The sequence below is a fragment of the Clinocottus analis genome, unplaced genomic scaffold, assembly GCF_023055335.1.
Source record: "Clinocottus analis isolate CAN_PGR_092001 unplaced genomic scaffold, fCliAna1.0.p SCAF_2, whole genome shotgun sequence".
NCBI classification, from domain to species: Eukaryota; Metazoa; Chordata; class Actinopteri; order Perciformes; family Cottidae; genus Clinocottus; species Clinocottus analis.
The window spans coordinates 16,358,416-16,377,205 of record NW_027175931.1 but is presented as its reverse complement, the minus strand read 5'-3'; the positions used below and the strand labels follow the sequence as shown (position 1 = coordinate 16,377,205).

Sequence of the window (18,790 nt, the reverse complement as noted above, 5' to 3'; positions counted from 1 at the left end):
ACCTTCTCTCTACCAATGTTGACACCATCTCATCATTATACTAACGCTGCGAAAGTTTTCACCCAAAGATACTGTGGTAGTGGGGTGGGCTTGCACTTTTCCTCTCTTCTGTGGTCCTGCAGTAGATGGCCAGGCTCTGTTCTCCTGATAGCAGAAGTTTCTTCCAGACTAAAGCTTGGAGCCCTTGCCCTCCAGATTCTAACTGGGAGCCCTGCCCCAAGTCCTAAGGGCTGGGACAAGGTGGCATTTGAGTTTTCTCCTTTCCTAGTAAAGTTGCTTATTAAGTCCAGTTGTCTCTGAATCTGGTGCAATACCTATTAAGACCGAGATCTGGTGGAAAACCTTTGTCCTCTCTGTGCGTCACCTCTTGTACCTCACAGACACACTTAACCCCTCCTCCTTTTCTTCAAGGGTCAGTCCTAGATCTTGTCTCTAAGGTCAACCACTGAGGGTTTGTCGCCTAATATGGTAACACTGCCTATTACACAGGAGAGCTTTTTACAATACCCATAATATAGAAAGGATTATAAAACGTAGCAACTCATTACATCCTGTGCATTTTATATAGTCTAATCACAAAGTATACTTGAAATAAAGACCAAACAGTAAAGAGTAGACTCAGAGTTTGTTGAACCGGCTTTCTGGAATAACCCCATGTTCTTTCCACATAAACACTATAAACATCCTTTGAACCAAAACTCACTTTTTCGCTTTTTCCCTCCCTCTGTGTGTGTGCGCATGCGTGTGTGTTGTGTATGTGTTTGTGTGTGTGTCAAAATGGGCTAACAGCTGGAATGTCCGCTAGGACAAGTAGAAACGTTTGTGTCACTGAAGTGACCTTCGATAAGCTGTCAGGGCCCCAGAGGCTCAAATTGAGCTCCAGTAGAATAAACCGGAAAATCGAAACAAGATAAACTTTTGTTTGAAGGTTGTCTGGACTAAACCTTTACCTGCTTCCTCTCGGCAACATCATACGCCGTCATGGACTCCGCTTCCACTGCTACGCCGATTACATCCAACTTTACATTTCCACTAACTCCATCACTCCTGCACCAACTGTCTCAGTGAAATTAAATCCTGGATGCAAATAAACTTTCTCAAACTCAACTCTGACAAAACAGACTTCATCATCATCGGGCCCAAATCCCTCACCAAAACCACCCACAACCTCACTATTAACATTGACAACTCCACTCTGACCCCCTCCCCTCACATCCGTGACCTCGGCATCATCTTTGATCGTCACCTCACCTTCGAACGTCATGTCAATAACATCACCAGGACTGCAATCTTCCATCTCAAAAACATTGCGCGCCTCCGTCCGTCACTTTCCTCCTCCACTGCCGAGATTCTGATTCACTCGTTCATCACTTCCAGACTTGATTACAGCAACAGCATCCTTTTCGGCTCACCATCCAAAATCCTCAATTAACTCCAGTACATCCAGAACTCTGTCGCACATCTGCTTACTCTCACCCGCTCCGGTGACCACACCACCCCCCGACTCCCAGAACCTCCACCTCCCCGTCCCACAACGCATTCACTTTGAAATCCTTCTTCTGACTCACAAAGCCCTTCACAACCAGCCCCGCAAAATAAAGCTCATTTTCTAATGATTGGTGCTGTCTTGAAATTAAACGGAGAAAAAGTTTTAAAAAACTACAGCCAAGAGTAAGAAGGGTCAACATAACTTCACAGGCTTTATGTGCTCAGCAGTAAGTTTCTTTAACTCACAGTTTACTTGTAATGTTGCTGCAGGAAAAACGAAAGGCCATAGATATATTTGTGTGTGTCTCGTGAAACAGAAAATAAATTGTAAAACTGCTAATCACCATCATCAATGAAGCAAGTGTAACTCTTCTCATTCTGACCCCAAAACTTTTTTCATCCTGTCTCATCTCTCAATCTTAAAATTCACAAGACCAAATAACTTTAAACTCCCCTGAATGTTTAAGTATAACACACACACACAACCTGCCAGTGAGCTGAGCCGCCGTTCCTCCTTTTTTCATATTTTACACTGAGATGGAATCATTTCACACAAATAAATAACTTCAGGTTTACGCTTGGGTTAATCAAACTGTTGGTCTAATGGAACTGTGAGAAAAATGTGAACCAGGTGTTGTACATCTGGGGAAAAAAACACACCATCTCCTAGTTCCCATTAGTTAATAAATACAAATCAATATAATTGATTCAAATTTAAGCCTAAACATTTTCAAAACAATCTCGCTACATCATAACACAGTCACTTGGTTAAGTAGGTCAAACCCAATAGGTTGATTGGTGACAGTTGTCATTAATCAATAATAAATACATCATCTTCTCGCTTCAGTATCGCTGACTTGAACTGAAAATTAAGAAAAGAAGAAGAAAACACCTTCACGTTGTCCCCCGAGACATTGCCCGTGTGGCGAACAGCTATCTATCGCTGCTAATTATCACATTAATAACAACCTGATGAGATTTCACATGGTTGAGCGGCTTCTTCAGCTTCCTGCTGCCATGTGGCTGTAAGATAAGCAGTAATTAAGATAATTGTCATAACTCTAGCTGAGTCAACTTCAGATTCAAGAATACTGTTACTTCCTGAGGGCGTCGACATCTGTCAGTCAAAGCTGTATTGATGTGATGTGAACACTTGCTCGCAGACTCGCTGGTTAAACACGTTTTTTTCAAAAGACGCGTTTGCTTCATGAACCGCCGCATAGAAATGACTTGAAAGGGCTTAAAGAAATTTAGTTTTTGTGTTTTTCTTCCTTGATAAGCTATCAGATCCATTGGCTGAGTCGCATGTTGAATGCCTGCTCTTGTGGAATGTGTTGGTTTCTACTGGCTGAACTTGCACAGGAGGCTCTCGGCTCTGTTCTGCCCCGAACTCAGTGTCTCCAGTGGAGTTTTAGCATCCTGCACAGGAGAAACAAACACACAGGATTTCAAATCAAAACTGGGAAACTGAAGCATCTACACCTGAGATTTACTGAGGCACAAAGGTATTTAGCCTCAGCTTTTGTCTTCAGGGAGGCGGCCTTGTTGGCTTTGTTCTAACTGTCAGACCTGTTGCATGTTTTTGGAATAACAGGCTTTTTTCCAACTGTCAGACCTGGTGAGAATGATGGAGGCCGTTTTAGGGTGGTTCCTTCTTTGAAGAACCGACATAGCTTACTGTCAATCATCTCGGATCGACTTTGTTGAACCACATACAAAAAATATGGCCCTGTTGCATGTTTTTATACTAACAGGCTTTGTATGGGGTCAGATCAGTCTTAATAATGCGCACAGAACAATTCAACAACATTAAACTCCATTGTGTCTGGGTTCATAATATTGTCAGTTGTCTCACAACAGTATCTGAATGACGACCGCTCACGATAAGCCACGCCCCCTTTCTGGCAAATGAAGCCATGTGTGGAGGAGAGGGGGAGCTGTGCTCATGTGATTGGTTGAATATGAGAGTGACGCCTGATTGGCTACAGATTGCTCCACCTTAAAAAACAAAAACAAACGGATCCTAGCACGACAGGGGAGTCTCAAAAGCCGACTCGTAAATGTGAAGCCATCGCAAACAACTGCAGTGCAATCCACAAATAAATACATACAAATGCAGAAATATATTTGTGAATATATTTGTGATTTTGTTTTACATTCATATAATTCATTAGACTGTATTTGTGAATCCTTCTGTGTGCATTTTGTAAATCAAATATATTTGTGAATTGTTCTGTACGCATTTGTAAATCTTTATGTGCATTTTTGAAACTTTATGCACATTTGCCATTATTAAGACGGATCTGACCCCATACTTTGATGCTTTGCCCTCGACTACAATTTATGATCAGTATCAGTGTTTTGTAAAGTAAGGCTACACGCTGTACACTATAAAATCAATGACGAGTCCTTCCTAGGTGTGGCGTGTCTCAGCATTTCTGGGTAGGATGCGTTATTAATCAAAAAGTGTCTTGAAAATTGACACGTTAGTCCACCATCAGTGTAAAATAACATAGTAATACACCACTCAAATGTAATTTTGAGGTACTGTACTCTATTTGAGTTTTTACATTTGATGCTGCTTTATATTTCTGCCCCTCTACAGTTCACAGAACATTGCCCTGTGTAAGTTCTTTAAAGATCTGCAGATGAGATTTCTAATGAACTGCTGAAAGACCGATAATAATCATCAGGATTCATCCTCAGGGGACAGTGAGCCTCCACAACACAATAATTGGAAAATAAACAGAAACAAACTATCCTTGAAATAAAGACCTAACAGTATAGTTTTTTACTTTCATATTTTCCTCGATCACTCAACACAAGAACTTTGAATTAAAAAATGTGGTTGGCACTGAGCAAGGGAGTGTTTCAGTGAATAGGTGTGAGCATGAGGTGTAATTACATTACATTCCGCTTATGCTTCAAAGTGACTGACATTGCCATTCGGGGTTAAGTGTCTTGCTTAAGGACGCAACGACAAGGACGAGCGGAGCCAGAGCATAAACCACTAATCCTCTGCTTGAAAGACCGGCATGCTAACCACTGAGCCTCCGTCGAGCGTGTTGCGCTCTGGCATCCATTGTGCCCGCCCCACGTTGGGCGCCACTAACAATCCCTCGCTCGTCTCTATCCTCGTGAGTCTCGGGCAGGCGCAAAGAGGGCAACACGCTCAACTTGGTTATTAAAAAGCAAACAGACTTAGTTTGAGCTGAAGTGCCTAATTATGTTGCCTTTAATACCAGAAGTTAAACATATCATTGGGATTGAGAACGATGTGCAAAGTTGCTCTGAACTTACACAGTTCTTGGTGTTGCGGCTGGCCCCATACACCATCAACAGCTTGATCATCTTGAATCTATTTATTCTCACAGCATCGTGCATGGGCGTGTCTCCTTTCTTCAGCTGCGGGAGGAAAACAGAGTATTCAGCATCGTTTTCAGCCTTTAATGTCGCTGCGAGAAGACTTGTGATCTCTGCGTTGCGTTCAGCCCTTCCTCTGTCTTTGGCGTTGACATTTGCTCCGCAGTGAATGAGAAGCTTGGCAGACTCACAGTGTCCCGTCCGCACGGCGACATGAAGAGGAGTGCTGTGCAACTGAGGAGAGAGTGTCAGTTTCATCGATTAATGCGAAGAAAATACAAACAAAAAAAATCCCAATATGTACTGGAGATATATATACAGAAATCATCAAAAACACAGTTGTCTTTTTCATTACCACCAGCAGATGGAGCCAAAGTGAGGGGTTTATCGTAACCTGCACAGGTGTGATTGTACCAACCTCTGTCGGTGAACTCGGCTCCCTAGTCGAGGAGGAGCTGCGAGGCGGGCAGGCTGCCTCCTCTGCAGGCCCAGTGGACTGCTGCGGCCTCCAGCTGAGACACACACACACACACACACACACACACACACACACACACACACACACAACTGTTAGAATGACGTGTGTGTGTTAGAAATGACTTTTGATGATATATTTTAGACTAAAGAATCTTAAAGTTCTCATACGTGTGTGTGTGTGTGTGTGTGTGTGTGTGTGTGTGTGTGCCTGTGTCTGTGTGTGTGTGTGTGTGTGTGTGTGCAGTGTAAGTTTTGAAGTACTTAATCTTTACTTGAGAATCTTCACTCAATGTTATCTAATGATACAACTCTTCCCACTCTCTTCCCATTTGCTCCTCCCTTCGCCTCCAGGGCGCGCAAAACATCATCAAATGTCATTTGTGAACAGCAGTAACTGTGGCACTCTTAATCTCACACTCTCTTTCTCTCTTTAATGTAGTGGATAGGTTAGATGGAGAAGGAGTTGAACAAAGGAGTCCGCTCACGCTCACAGCTATATGTACACTGTGTGCTGTAGATCATGCTTTTGGAATATTTGGATCGGGTATTAAATCACTTTGTTGTAACTGTGAAGGTGCACGCAGTACTGGTGGTGTGCTGAGGCGGTGAGGAAGACTGGACTGAAACTGGTGGACAAGCAGGGTGTGGCAAGAAGTAAATGTGGAACAAGTGTTGTGCAAGAAGCTGAAAAGGTGTTGAAGGAGCAATGGAAACTGGTGAGGTTCAAAGGTCAATGCAGCTGTCCATCTGCATTTGAGAGGTGTAAAATGGGACGCAGTGGAACGCAAGCTGCTTGGTTGATTGTCAGGATTTTAGGCAGTCAAAAGTAAAAGAAATAAATAGATTCAGGAGTCATGGTTAAAACCAAGTTTATGTGTCATAATAAATGGGCATGTGTCCATATGAAAGGGATTGGGAAGATGGGGCAGGAAGGGGTTTTATCACACTGGTGACTCCTATAGTCATTCATACTGGAACTGAGATGGAGTGTGTGTTTGAAGAAGAAGAAAGAAGTTGGTGGTTATTCGGAAAGTTAAGGGATACATAAATAGAACCATCCAGTCCCGTAAATAAAAATAAAAATAAAAATAAATAGGAATCAAAAATGAACCAAAATCAAAAAGCCACTGATGCACCGTAGGTATATGTAAATTACGCAGCTCAAAATAATGCAGGGTCCATGCGGGAGTTCCAGTTTTACTGATGTTTTATTTTAACTTAAACAAACAAACAAAAGAACAAAATAACCTCCCATGCTGCCTACCTTGTCCTGACCTGTCATCGTGGCTGTCTTTGCTGTTGCTGGTTGTGGCTGCTGACTGACTGACTGACTGGGTGACTGACTGGGTGGCTGGTAAAAAATCATAGGCCTACCCAGGTGCATCACGGTCCTATACCAGTTTACTCCTTTACGTACTTGGGTGCCCACAGCAATTAACCAATTAAAAAGAAAGACTAAGTAAACTAGCATGGAAAAAACTATCCTAATACATCAACTAAATCTAACCTAAATAAACAAACAACTATAATTAAACAATATTACTTGTGAATAAAATAAACTTATAATATGAGTAAAGAGCTCCCACAGACGTCCTCAGAATGAGAACATTGTGGAATGTCACGATCACTTCAGCGCAAACGCAGCAGAAGAAGTTACACACTTTTTCACTTTACTTCAGAAAGCTTTTTATTTAAATAGGTTCATTTCCAGAGAAGTCTTTTTCACATTTACACTGTACACATGCACTTGTAGGGCCCTTAGCACAGCCATCTGAATCAGAAACATTTGTAAATGAGTACACCAATATTTATGTGAAATAGAAACAAAACAAAAAGAAAAAACACATAAAACTCATACAGGGATCCCAAGCAAAGTAACAGACTGTATTGGCAGAGAGGATGTGTCGAGTATAAACATTATAGCTTCTTTAATATTTTTAAAACAATCCACAATGCTGCTAATTCCAGTTAATTGCACTTAGCTAATTGACAATACATGATCATGTAACACAGTCTTACAAAGATAGAGACATTATTTGTATACCGTACATTGTTTTCCTCATCTGAATCATAAACCAGGCAAAGGGGTTCAGCCGACTCTCGTCAGATCACTGAGGATTCCCTTCTAATTATTACAGTTCAAATATCCTAGCTCTGCTGCGTTTTAATTTTAGACTCCAATCATGTCAACCGTTCCTATAGCTGCATCATTTTCACAACACAAAAAACAACACTCTTCTCAAAGATCATTTAGTTCACCGTAAAAGTGCGACAAAAAGAAAGAAAAATCCATGCATTGTGTATTTTCTCACAAAAGAGCGGTGTGCTTACATCAGCAACCATTGCACTGAAGCTGCAGCGAGGAGGGCAGTGGCTCCGATCAGGTGAATAGAGGAGGGACGACAACACGGAAAAATGGGACATGTGAGCAGGATGGACTTGGGATGTAGGGACCAACATGCCTGAGGTGGTCAAACAACCCGACATAAGCAGAGTCTGGCAGCACAACACAGTCCTTAAAACTGATTGTAAACATCAGGTTTAGTGTCAGAGGAAGTCTTCCTCCCTTGACCATCTCCTGTAAAGACACATCACCTGTAATGCTTCATTACAAATTCCAACATTGTAATATGATTAGGAGAGCAGATCTGTCCCTTAGGCTGCATTGTGCAATAAAACCTAAAAACCCTTGCAAGGATGTGTCATAATTATGCATACTCTCAGAGATTAAAAAAGTGCGACCAACACTCATCACATAGATTTATATACGAGTATACACAATGTAGTAGCTTACGGGTTTGTGACTGGAGCAGCACCTTCAGTCCATATTGAAGACAAATCCCCAGTGATTAAATAAAATGAGGGGGTGAAAAGTACATACACGTGTTTAAATGGAGAGCGTGAAAAAAAGGCGAAAGCTGTTGTGGAGCTCATCTTAATACTCATGTTTTATCATCGAACAATAAAATAATGTACAAAAATATAGATTTGTTTTACATGAACAGTACGAATTACTTTATACTCAACTCTAAAATGCATAATAATTGCACCGGCATTATTAGTCATACTTATTTCTTACAACGGTTCCCAGTAAGAGGAACCATTAAGTCACCTTTGAATCAGCATTTCAGGAAGGAATTTTAAAAGAAACAAAATCAGTGTTCTTTGTGTGAAAATGAGCACTCCTTAAGTTTTCATGTATGTATCGTCCAAGACGAGTCTCTCCACAATCTTCACAGCAAAGCTGGTTAGCACTGAGAGAACGTGTGGGACACTTCACAAACATAAAGAACAGAAATGCCACTGGAGACGTGGTGGACTGTGGAAGGCAGTAGGTTTACGTGTGCGTGTGTGTGTGTGTGTGTGTGTGTGTGTGTATGTGTGTGTGTGGGTGTGTGTGTGTGTGTGTGTGTGTGTGTGTGTGTGTGTGTGTGTATGTGTGTGTGTGTGTGTGTGTGTGTGTGTATGTGTTTCAGCACACACACACTGTGGTCTTGTTATGCTGCTGGAGAATGGGCGAGATGTTATTGGACTCCTTCTGTTTCTTCTCTGTGTTGTGTTGGACCAGTGGCAGCCTGTCAGCAGTCCTGCGTTGGGCCTTCTTAGCCATTTGGCCTGATGGAGGCCCGCCAGTAGTTCTTTTGCTGCCGCGGGGCCTGCCGCCGACTTTCCTGCCAGTGGGACTGGACTGACTGGGCAACTCGGCGCCACCGTTTGGACCCAGTGGAGTCAGAGTGAACAGGTCAGACAGATCCATGTGGTACAGGCTGCTGCTCCCCGACAGTCCGTCCCGTCGCTCCAAGGCAGGGAGGAGCTCACACATGGCGGAGGGAGAGTCTTCCTCCAGAGGCCGCTGCAGGAGAACAAGTGAGATAAAACAAAGTGAGGACAAACTGCAGCACTAAAATAGAAATGGAGATGATTCTTCTTCATCAAAAGTCACAATCCCACACAGCTATTCATGTCTACTTGGACTGGAAAAATACTGGCGAGTTGAACAGTAGGGTTAAGGAAAGTATAGGACATACTGTGTGTCACCTCGTATATAATCTAAATTTCAAAGGCAGTATCACCATTATGAATAAAGATCTATGGATAATGAGGCGAGTGACTGTCCTCTACTACTCTTTCCTATGACTGGGACTTTATATTTCATTAAAATATACTAAAATACACCATTTATGATATATAAAGATAGAACCAGGCGGTCTCCATGTTTTGGCAAAGTTTACTGCTTGCACGTTGACTGTTACTGGGAATCTGATGTCAGAACGCTAATTATTTCCAGATAGTATTTAAAAAAATAACGCAAATCTTGCAGGAACCTTAAAACAGTAATTAACACAATGAATATTAATCAATATTCATATATGACTGAGGACCTGCATGCTACACAGGCACATACACAGTGGTGTATAAGGTGTCCACAGACTCAACTCAGCAAGCTGCACAGAAAGATTGTAGGCCTATTGCTGCAGGCGCTCCGGTACAGCCACCAGCTGGCTGTGAACAACCAGCGCAACTGAGCCGAACTTGAATGAGGCACTTAGTTCTCACACAAATATTAATATTGCACTACCACGCAGTAAAGGTCTCGCATTCAATCTTGTATTGAAGTGCAGAGTGAAAGAGGGGCTTCACTTCTGTTCAAGGTGGAGTTACAATTTCTCATGATGGAGAGTTAAATTAATAATAATTCATCATATCTTAATGTTATACGTTCTGGGAATATAATCTGAATCTGCAATGTAACCAGGAAACCTCGTTACACATGTTTAATTGCACCCTAATAGATCTATAGATGTTTGGAGCCCTTTAGTGGGCCAAACATTAAAGTCATAAGACCTCCTGTTCCTAAAGCATAACAGTATGGAAGTATGGAAGCATTAACTATGCATTTCAGGCCACAGCTTACTGACTGACATTAAAACCAAACTCTTCTTTACATTACATTACATGTCATTTAGCTGACGCTTTTATCCAAAGCGACTTACAATAAGTGCATTCAATCAAAAGTACGAACTAGGAACAACAAGAATCAAGACAGTACAATTTCTTAAATAAAGTCAAACTACAAAGTGCTATCAGTAAGAGCCATCTAAGCGCTGCTGTCATTGTCTTCAAGGTGTATTCAAGTTACTTTAGCAGATTAGTAATGACAAATCCATAAAATAAAGACCCAAGAATCCAGAGTAGAGTTCGGGGTTCCCTGCAACACGTCCAGAACCAGGAACCAAACAATCCTGCTCTGAAGTGGCACACGGTCCAAACAGCCACGCAGGATGTAGGAATTCAACACCTAACTTATTGTTGAAAATGTACTGATTATTGAAACCTTCTCTCAATAAAATGGTTTAATTTTCTTAGAATCATAAATGTCTCAATATCCCACACTGTGTGTTCTGCCCCACATTTTCCTGTTTTGCATTAGACACACCAAGCAGTGTAGAAAAATAATTGCATTTTCGTTCTTAGATTTATCCCTCCTCTCTTACCGTAGTTAGTTCTTTTGTTTCTGATTCTACTGAGAGGACACACTGCAGCTACTTGTCACTCTTACTGTTTGGTAGCCTTTGAAGGTCTCAGTCTGTAGGTAATTCTGTATGTAGCACGTAAATCTTCTACGATATATTCTCGGTGTGTTGACTGATTTGGTATAACCTTTGTATTGTAGCAGTATGTATATGCTAGTTGCAATTAGCATCTCTCCAATAACGTCAATGTCAAAATTAGCTAAGATGATAACTATTTAGGCGAGTCTCATCCTGTTGGCGATTTACCTTTTCTGGCTTTATGCTGAATCATAGCTTAATATTTATGTACATGGATAGTTTGTAAGGTTATTTATTTGTTATGTTTCCACAGTTTTAGAAAATTAAGAAAAATCCTCACTAAAAACCCTAAACTCTATTCTGGATTCTTGGGTCTTTATTTTATGGATTTGTCATTACTAATCTGCTAAAGTAACTTGAAGAAGCAAGACCATAATACTGTGGTTTCATCCTTTCGGGTGCTGCCCTCACCTGAAGTAGAGGAGTGTCAGCGCGAGATATGGAGGTGGGAGGACACTGAGACACCTTGGCTAAGTCCAGCAGCACCTCCTCGTGGTGCAGCACGTCTTGGGAGGACCCTGGCTCCTGCAAGGCGATAACGATGGCACTGGTGTTGTCGGCACGCAACATGCGCTGGCGCCACCGCAGCAGAGCATGGCTGACCAGCTGCCGGGCACTCGATACCCCGCATGGTGCCTACAGCATGGAAGGATGTTATTAAACTGACACGCTCTGATATGAGGTGGACATGACATCGATTATTACTCTGTTAGATTATCAATCAAATATCAGTATAGAGATTTTTGATCATATTTACTTGGCTAGCCCTTTAATCTACCACCAACCTTAAACCAGTTGGCGAGGAAAGGAAGGTATGCAATCTATAATGAATGAATCTATGCAAGAGTAACGAGCACGTTACAGTAACAGGTCTTTGCTGGTGTAGCTCCTCACTCACCATCGCCTCATCATTGTTCTGGCACATGGAGACAGCCTCTTGAGGTGGCACCATGTTCCACAGTCCATCACTGCCCAGGATGATGTAGCGGTGTTTTCTGGAGTCAAGGGTCACTACACTAGTGTCTGGCTCTGGGGAAACCACAAACTCCCCACTGTAGAAGTCATAGCTCCACAGATCACCTATTTAAGAGAGGAAAAACGTAGCTGTTTGAACAAACACTCTCCATGATGATTGCTGGTAGTGGCCTTTCCACTCTTTTACGAGATAAAAGTTCTGCACAAAAGCCAGCTTGCTTTCCAAAAAACACTACTACTAAAACTATGCTGCAAAGTGTTTGATCAACAGGATGAAACATATTTTTCACCAGATTTGTTTTATGAATGCAATTAAATCAAAGTGGCAATTTTTTCTCTGACTCGAGCAATCAATCCCTATTTTCCTGAATGGATGAGTACCTTAAACTAGATTAAAACCCAATGGTTATTGATCACTCAGGTCCAAAACTCTGGAATGATGTTTACGTCTTTGTCAAAACTCTCTGAATTCTCTTACATCCCTGATGATAACCGATATAGCTCCTCATTACGAGACAAGATAAAAAAACAACAATATTATTCCAGTCATTCATTCTTGCGACTTTGCGAACTGGTTTTTTTTTGCTGAAATGACCGTGACAGTCACTTTTCCTACCTAGAGCTCGGGCTACAGCCAAGAATGGGATCTGGTCAATGACAGTGCTCCGACGGACTGGGCCGTTGTGACTCAGCCGGGGCCTCTTCCAGACAACCCGGTTCACTCCAGATTTTTTGATAACACTGTAAGCAGACAGATAGAGAAGAGAATGCATGAGAGAAGCCACTGATTGAGTAAAGTATCCATATAGTTCACAAAGGCAGTTTTAGAGATTACGCATGGGGACTACACGATGGTCTCAGCTGAGGTAGAATGAGTTGTAGCTAATGCACTTTAATACAGTGCAGTCTCATCTCTTCACTAAATCCTAACTCCATGAAGGTTACAATGTTCAGTTCTTGTTCAAATTGGGTTTGGGAGGTGTTTGTTTGACTCGGTTTATTTTTGAGTAATTTTCCACTTCCCCTTTTGATTGGAGGTTTAGAATTGTAGCAGTTTAGTTCAAAGTGGTTATTCTGCTGCTGGAAAGTTAATCCTGGTTGGTGCAATTTACCCCAAAGAATTCTGGATGCTGTGGATAATTACAATTGACTAGTACAAAAACTCAAACTTTGTTCTGCTCTAATACATCGTAACTTGATTGCAGCAAACTGGAGGGGCAAGTAAGAATATACAAAATAAAACTAGCAGTACTGAAAGCAGTGTCTTCCCAAATGTGTTAAAGATATCACAGCATTGTATCTGATGAACAAAGAAATGTGCACAATCTGTAGTCCATTTTCCTCCAATGGTAAGAAATAAAATCACTCCCTCATTGCCTGTTAGCTTATATAACATATATAATATCTATATATATCTATATCTATCTATATCTATATCTATATCTATATATATATATATATATATATATCTATATCTATATCTATATCTATATATATATATATATATATATATATATACCATATAATATGTAAACAGTAATAATCTGGCAGGCCAACAACCGCTAATGCTGTTTTTCTCCTTCAAAACGTAAAGTTAGCCTTCACCATGTGGCTAAATGATCTATCCTGTATTCATTTAAAAATAAAATGAAATCAAATAAAGGGCCTTTCTTATGCTCCCAATTATAGATAGATGTATATATATATTTTTTATCCCCAAGGGGAAATTAGTTTGTCACAGTAGCACACTACTTACGTAGAAGACACAAAATATTAGGAATTACAAAATACTCATTATATACACAACAAAACAGTAGAGCGGATTAATTAAGGAAATTAAACAAAGATGAAGACAAAATGCAAAGTATGTGCAGTGTATATAAGTATGTAGAGTGACTAACTTAACAACAAAAGCGGCGCAAGGGCTATTGATGTTAATGTTGAGTCAATTGATGGAGGATCCGTCCAGAGGGGATTTATTATGAAGTGTTATACCAGTGGTCACGAATGCTCTCCTGTATTGGTCTTTGTGACAGCGGAGCTGGATGAGTCTCTTGGAGAAATTGCTCTGCTGACCCTGCAGTAGGTGGTGGAGAGGGTGGTCTGGGTTATCCAATAATGAACAATTATTCCTTCAGTGTCCTCTTCACCACCTGTTCCGGATAGCACTGCTTGCAGCCAATGATGAGAGGGAGCCTCTAGACTTTGCAGACATGTTGCTGCTGCACATTCTGCCTTTCTGTCTTTACCAATTCACTTAGGAGGTCGGGATTTGACTTAACATGTAGAGGTGAAGTAGGATGAATTAATATCCATGTATACCAAATATAATTAATGTTACATTCCATGGCACTACTGCCCAGAATTAATGTTTTGTAATATGATGTTTAAGCAGGTTTTCTCTACTAGCTTTTTTTCATATGCACGCTGACATTTCCATTAACATAACTGCATCCTGTCTCGTTGTCTAAATCGTGTTATATGTTATGCAGTAAAGCTGCATTACAGCTGAGCAGTTAAAGCACAACTATAAACCCCCTTTAAAGCTGTGGAGTTTATCATGCCATGTCAGCATTACAGCATGATCGTTGTCAAGTCATCCAGGTGCCCATCACTACCTCAACATCTTATCAGTAGCCATGCCACAGACAGCATAAAGGACATTGTCCTTGAAACATACACTTTGATATGCTGTTGCACAAAATAAGTTACATGAATAAGCTGTTATTAAGCAACTGTGGCTCAGTGCTGAGCAGGATCCTCTTTAAATCAGAGGATCGGCGGTTTGAGTCCTGGCTCCGCTAGCCCATGTCTATGTGTCCTGTTAAGACACGTAACCCCAAGTTGCTCTTGTAGCTGTACCTACAATGTGTTGAATGAATGTTAGCTACTGCTGATGGGCAGATAGCAACTTAGCCACTGCCATCAATGTATGATGTCATGCAGTGTTAAAGGACCTTCAGTGGTCTAGAGAAGCGCTATAGATGTACTAAACTAGCATTTGTCTTGTTCCAGGAAAATAACCCTACTTCTACCTGGATTTTCCACCATCTGCTACAGTGTGTGGTTTAACAACTTACAACTTTGGTTCACTGTTGCAGCAAATTATTAACAATTTGCTTCAATCGGAACCCTTGTTGCAGCAAAATCCTAACAGGACTCTCCAACTGAAGGGTTTGTTTTGGTCATGTGATCTGAAAAATGCTGTGGCGACCTGGCTGCAAAAACACCCTCTCTAATGTTAGTACTGCGTAAAGGTAGGGTGATTTGTTGATTACACCTTACCTCCCTCCCAGGCCTTCAATACGCTCCCTCTCTCTGGGGAGTTCAGGTTTGTGGTCTTGTGTGACTTCCACGGCTCTGATGAACGGGTCTGAAGGATCATCTTGGACCCCTAGAACCACTGCCGAATCCCCGACGTGGGCCACATACATGCGGTTTCCGCGGATGAAAACCACACTTGCTGTAGTGCCTGATGTGCTGGGAAGGCCTGTGAGTGTCTTAGGCCATTCAGCTGAGAGGAAGAAAAAGAGAGCATGTACTTTATATATGTATATTTACTCTTCACTGCTTATAAACTGTGTGTTGCATATTCTTCTCAAGTAAACAGAACCACACAGCAGAATGATGAGCAGAGAATAAATGCTTCTAAAATCGACTTTGCATTTATTTATTGCTAATCTCCAGCATTTCCAAGTATTACGGCTGATGACAACCCTGTGACCTTTGGGTTAGTTTGCTGTCCTGGATCAAGTCTTTCTAACCTAATCAAAGTCCGGCATGTGGGCTACAGTGAGTGTTGACTGCCTTGTGACCAGCTGTAACACACAATGCACAGCTATATCCAGGGCTCTCTGTGTGACGTAGCTCACACCGGCTCCGTCATGATTTAATAAGTTTTCTAATGGGTAATAACAAGATATGCGGCTGCAGCTAAAATATTTAATATCCACAATATATGTGGATATTGAATATAAAACGAGTCCGAGAAAACAATACAACATTGACCGATTTCTGGATGTGTTCCTGGTTTCCGGTGTCCGCCGTGGCGGGCTTTGTTTGGAGCCCGTGGCTACTGCTAACCTCGTTAGCTCGGTTGCCTTCGGCTGCTAAAACTACCTCTCGTCCATCAGTGTACATTTAAATGGCAACACGCAGAAACAAATGGTTAAAGTTCGCTGAATTAGATGTAGGTGGGCCTTTTTGTAAATGCACAGACAAAGGGCGAACGACTTTTATGAGCCGAGAGAATATTCTGGCAAATTCGTCTTTCGTGTCTGAGCCAGCAGCGCGCGAGCAAGTAACGTGAACAGTTAGCAACTTTTAGGATCTAACGCGAGGCCACAGACTAACTTGGAGATGTTCTCTCTGCTCGGACCGAGGGAGAGGCACACAAAGACAGCCCGTGGCGATCGCTCATGACGGAATATGTCATGAGTTGGTAGCTGTAACGTTAAACTTACGTAGCTTCTTCCACATCGCGTGATGGCAGGCTATAAATCCTTTTCGTAAAGCAGAGCAGACCTCCATGTCACAGTCCGACCAGAACCCCCGCTGCTTCTTTATGAACTCCCACAAATAGTCTCGCGCAAACTGCGCAGCCTCGCGACCCCCGTGCCCGTCGAACACGGCGAAGAACGCTACGGAACGGCGGGAAGGACTCGCCGGGCTCGACTGGGCTCGCGGTGGGCTTTGACCTCCCGGTAAAGTCGTTTCCAGTAATATACACTGATCTTCCGTCCGCGCGGGTTCACGCGATGCATCCGAAACTTGCGGCGACCCAACCGGTTCAGCAGTCAGCACTGGATGCGCGTCCGCAGGCAAAGAACGGGACGTACAGTCTCCCCCGATGGTCTCTTCTGGCTCACCCGACGTCGGCTCATCTTCTCCCGGCTCGGGCTCTACTATGACTTCGGTCACATCTTCCATGTATTTCCTGCCTCCTTGGTCGGTAAAAACACTTACTCGCATCAATAATGCGTTTTCCATAGTTTCAGAAATAAGTCGGTCCAATTTGTTGAAAATGTTAGAATATAAAATACCTGGGGAGCTGAGTTTATTGCTGCCTTTGTTTATTTTCGAGCGTAGTAGGCATGCTCAAACGCGTTGACGTCACAATCTGTCTTCTTCTAGCACGTCGACGTGGCAGCGCCAACGCAGCTGTTGTCCTCTAGTGGTTGAGAAACAGACCAAATCCACCACGGTTCAAGATCAGAAGGAGATGAAATAGAGCCAGTTAAGAATGACTTTGATATGAAAGAGCCACCGTGGGAACAATTTAAAAGAAGACTTGAGATAGATGGAAAACCGGAGGGCCTTGATAATTATTCATCAAGGGAACGCAAGGAGTTTTGTATCAAATGGTCAGAAATCACAAGGATTTATTAAAGGTCTCAGAATTTCAAGTATTAAAGAAACTTGGCTGAAAAGGCAATAGATTTTGTAAAACAAGAAATGCAAAATAAAATATTTAAGATAGGCCTGCAAGAAGCTATCATTGGAGTTGCTGGGGATAGCTGTAAATTTGGATGAAACAAGGTTTTGGCGTCAAAACAAAAACAACTCGAAGGATAGTCTAGGAAAATCTAAAATGTTTCAGATTTTCATACAATCTGAAAATGAGATGTTTAATATATATATACATATATATATATATATATATATATATATATATATATATATATATATATATATATATAAATCATACTTTTCAGAATTTTATTGATCATAAAAGGTCACACGCTAATGTGAGGGAAAAATTCTAAATGCAAGGAAAGTTTTTCTAGTGGAAATTTTGTAATCTGGTAGCAAGAGAAACTTAAATGAATGATAAAATGTCAGGAATGATAAAGAGAATGAAGATGAATCAAAGAGAGGATGGATTTCAGTCTTAATAGATAATGAAATTGCAGCTGACAGTTGTGGAGAAAACAGAAATGTTCACAGGTTTAATAGCAGAGAATAAGGAAATGTTCCAGCAAGATGTAAATAATTTAATGAATGTACCATTTACAAAAGTTGCTGTGGATTAAAAAAAAGTTTGGGAGAATAAAAAAATGACCATGTTGATAAACAATGAACACTTCCAGGGAATTATATTATTGTCTTAACATCCAATGTATGCAAAATAATGAAACATATGATTAATGACATACATCATAAATGTATCATCATACCAGAGTGGGTTCAGAAGAGGTCAATCACCATTGTAGGCTCATTGTAATTGTTGAAGAATTCTTTTTTTGACAAAAGAGTGATTCAAGTAATAATAAGTAAGACATTTATTGTGAAGGAAAAATGCAAGAGGCCATTAATACAAAATAAAAGAATGTTCATATTAGTGGAGCTTTAAGTTATTGGTGAACAAAGACAATGTTCGTTCTCAGTAAAGTTAAAAAACTGAAATTATGATATCCGGAGTTGGAGAGAGGGAACATTTTAACATTTTTAGGATTGTGGTTTCATTAAGTAATTTACATGGGCTGTACATGATCAGAAAATAAGTGACACGTGTAAAAAAAAAAGTATTAAATGTATTGAGATGTGTGGTAGAAAGTGAATGGGCGGCTGCCCGGAGAGTATTTACAACTGTGTATAGAGGACTGGTAAGATTAATATTAGATTATGAGTGTGTAGTATTCATATTTGCAGCAAATACATCTCTCAAAAGGTTAGCCACTATTCTGTACCAACCTTTCAAACTACACACAAGTGCAATCAGAACAATATCAGCATTGCAAGAAACATGGGGGAAATCATCCAACAGAACAGGTGGAGCAAGAGTGCTGGGAGAGAAAGGGGTGGGTGAGGGACGAAGTGCCAGGGGATTCCCGTAACCCATTTCCCAAACCCATTTTGCTTGACTTCTTGAAAGA

General features: G+C 41.3%; 1 protein-coding gene and 1 pseudogene across 2 annotated transcripts; one reads left to right on the top strand and one right to left on the bottom strand.

The window, feature by feature from the left end:
* The first annotated feature begins 794 nt into the window (after positions 1–794).
* LOC137790144 (uncharacterized) lies at positions 795–1,613 on the top strand (annotated as a pseudogene).
* A 6,636-nt stretch (positions 1,614–8,249) lies between these two features.
* ppm1da (protein phosphatase, Mg2+/Mn2+ dependent, 1Da) lies at positions 8,250–17,025 on the bottom strand. Of its 2 annotated transcripts, none has more exons than XM_068585678.1 (6): positions 16,379–17,025; positions 15,201–15,429; positions 12,532–12,656; positions 11,839–12,020; positions 11,352–11,576; positions 8,250–9,181 (listed from the first exon to the last, which is right to left on the bottom strand). In XM_068585678.1, the coding sequence occupies exons 1-6, from the start codon at positions 16,902–16,904 to the stop codon at positions 8,801–8,803; spliced, it is 1,668 nt and encodes a 555-aa protein (XP_068441779.1). In that variant the 5' UTR covers positions 16,905–17,025; the 3' UTR covers positions 8,250–8,800. The 2 variants fall into 2 exon arrangements, with proteins under 2 accessions (XP_068441779.1, XP_068441780.1); XM_068585679.1 differs by having other exon boundaries at positions 16,784–17,025.
* Positions 17,026–18,790: the final 1,765 nt, after the last annotated feature.

Coding starts and splice junctions, on each gene's coding strand:
- ppm1da (XM_068585678.1), bottom strand. CDS start 16,904: ATGGAAAACGCATTATTGATGCGAGTAAGTGTTTTTACCGACCAAGGA. Junction 11,577..11,838: donor AGAACAATGATGAGGCGATG/GTGAGTGAGGAG, acceptor TCCATGCTGTAG/GCACCATGCGGGGTATCGAG. Junction 9,182..11,351: donor CTGACACTCCTCTACTTCAG/GTGAGGGCAGCA, acceptor GTTCTCCTGCAG/CGGCCTCTGGAGGAAGACTC.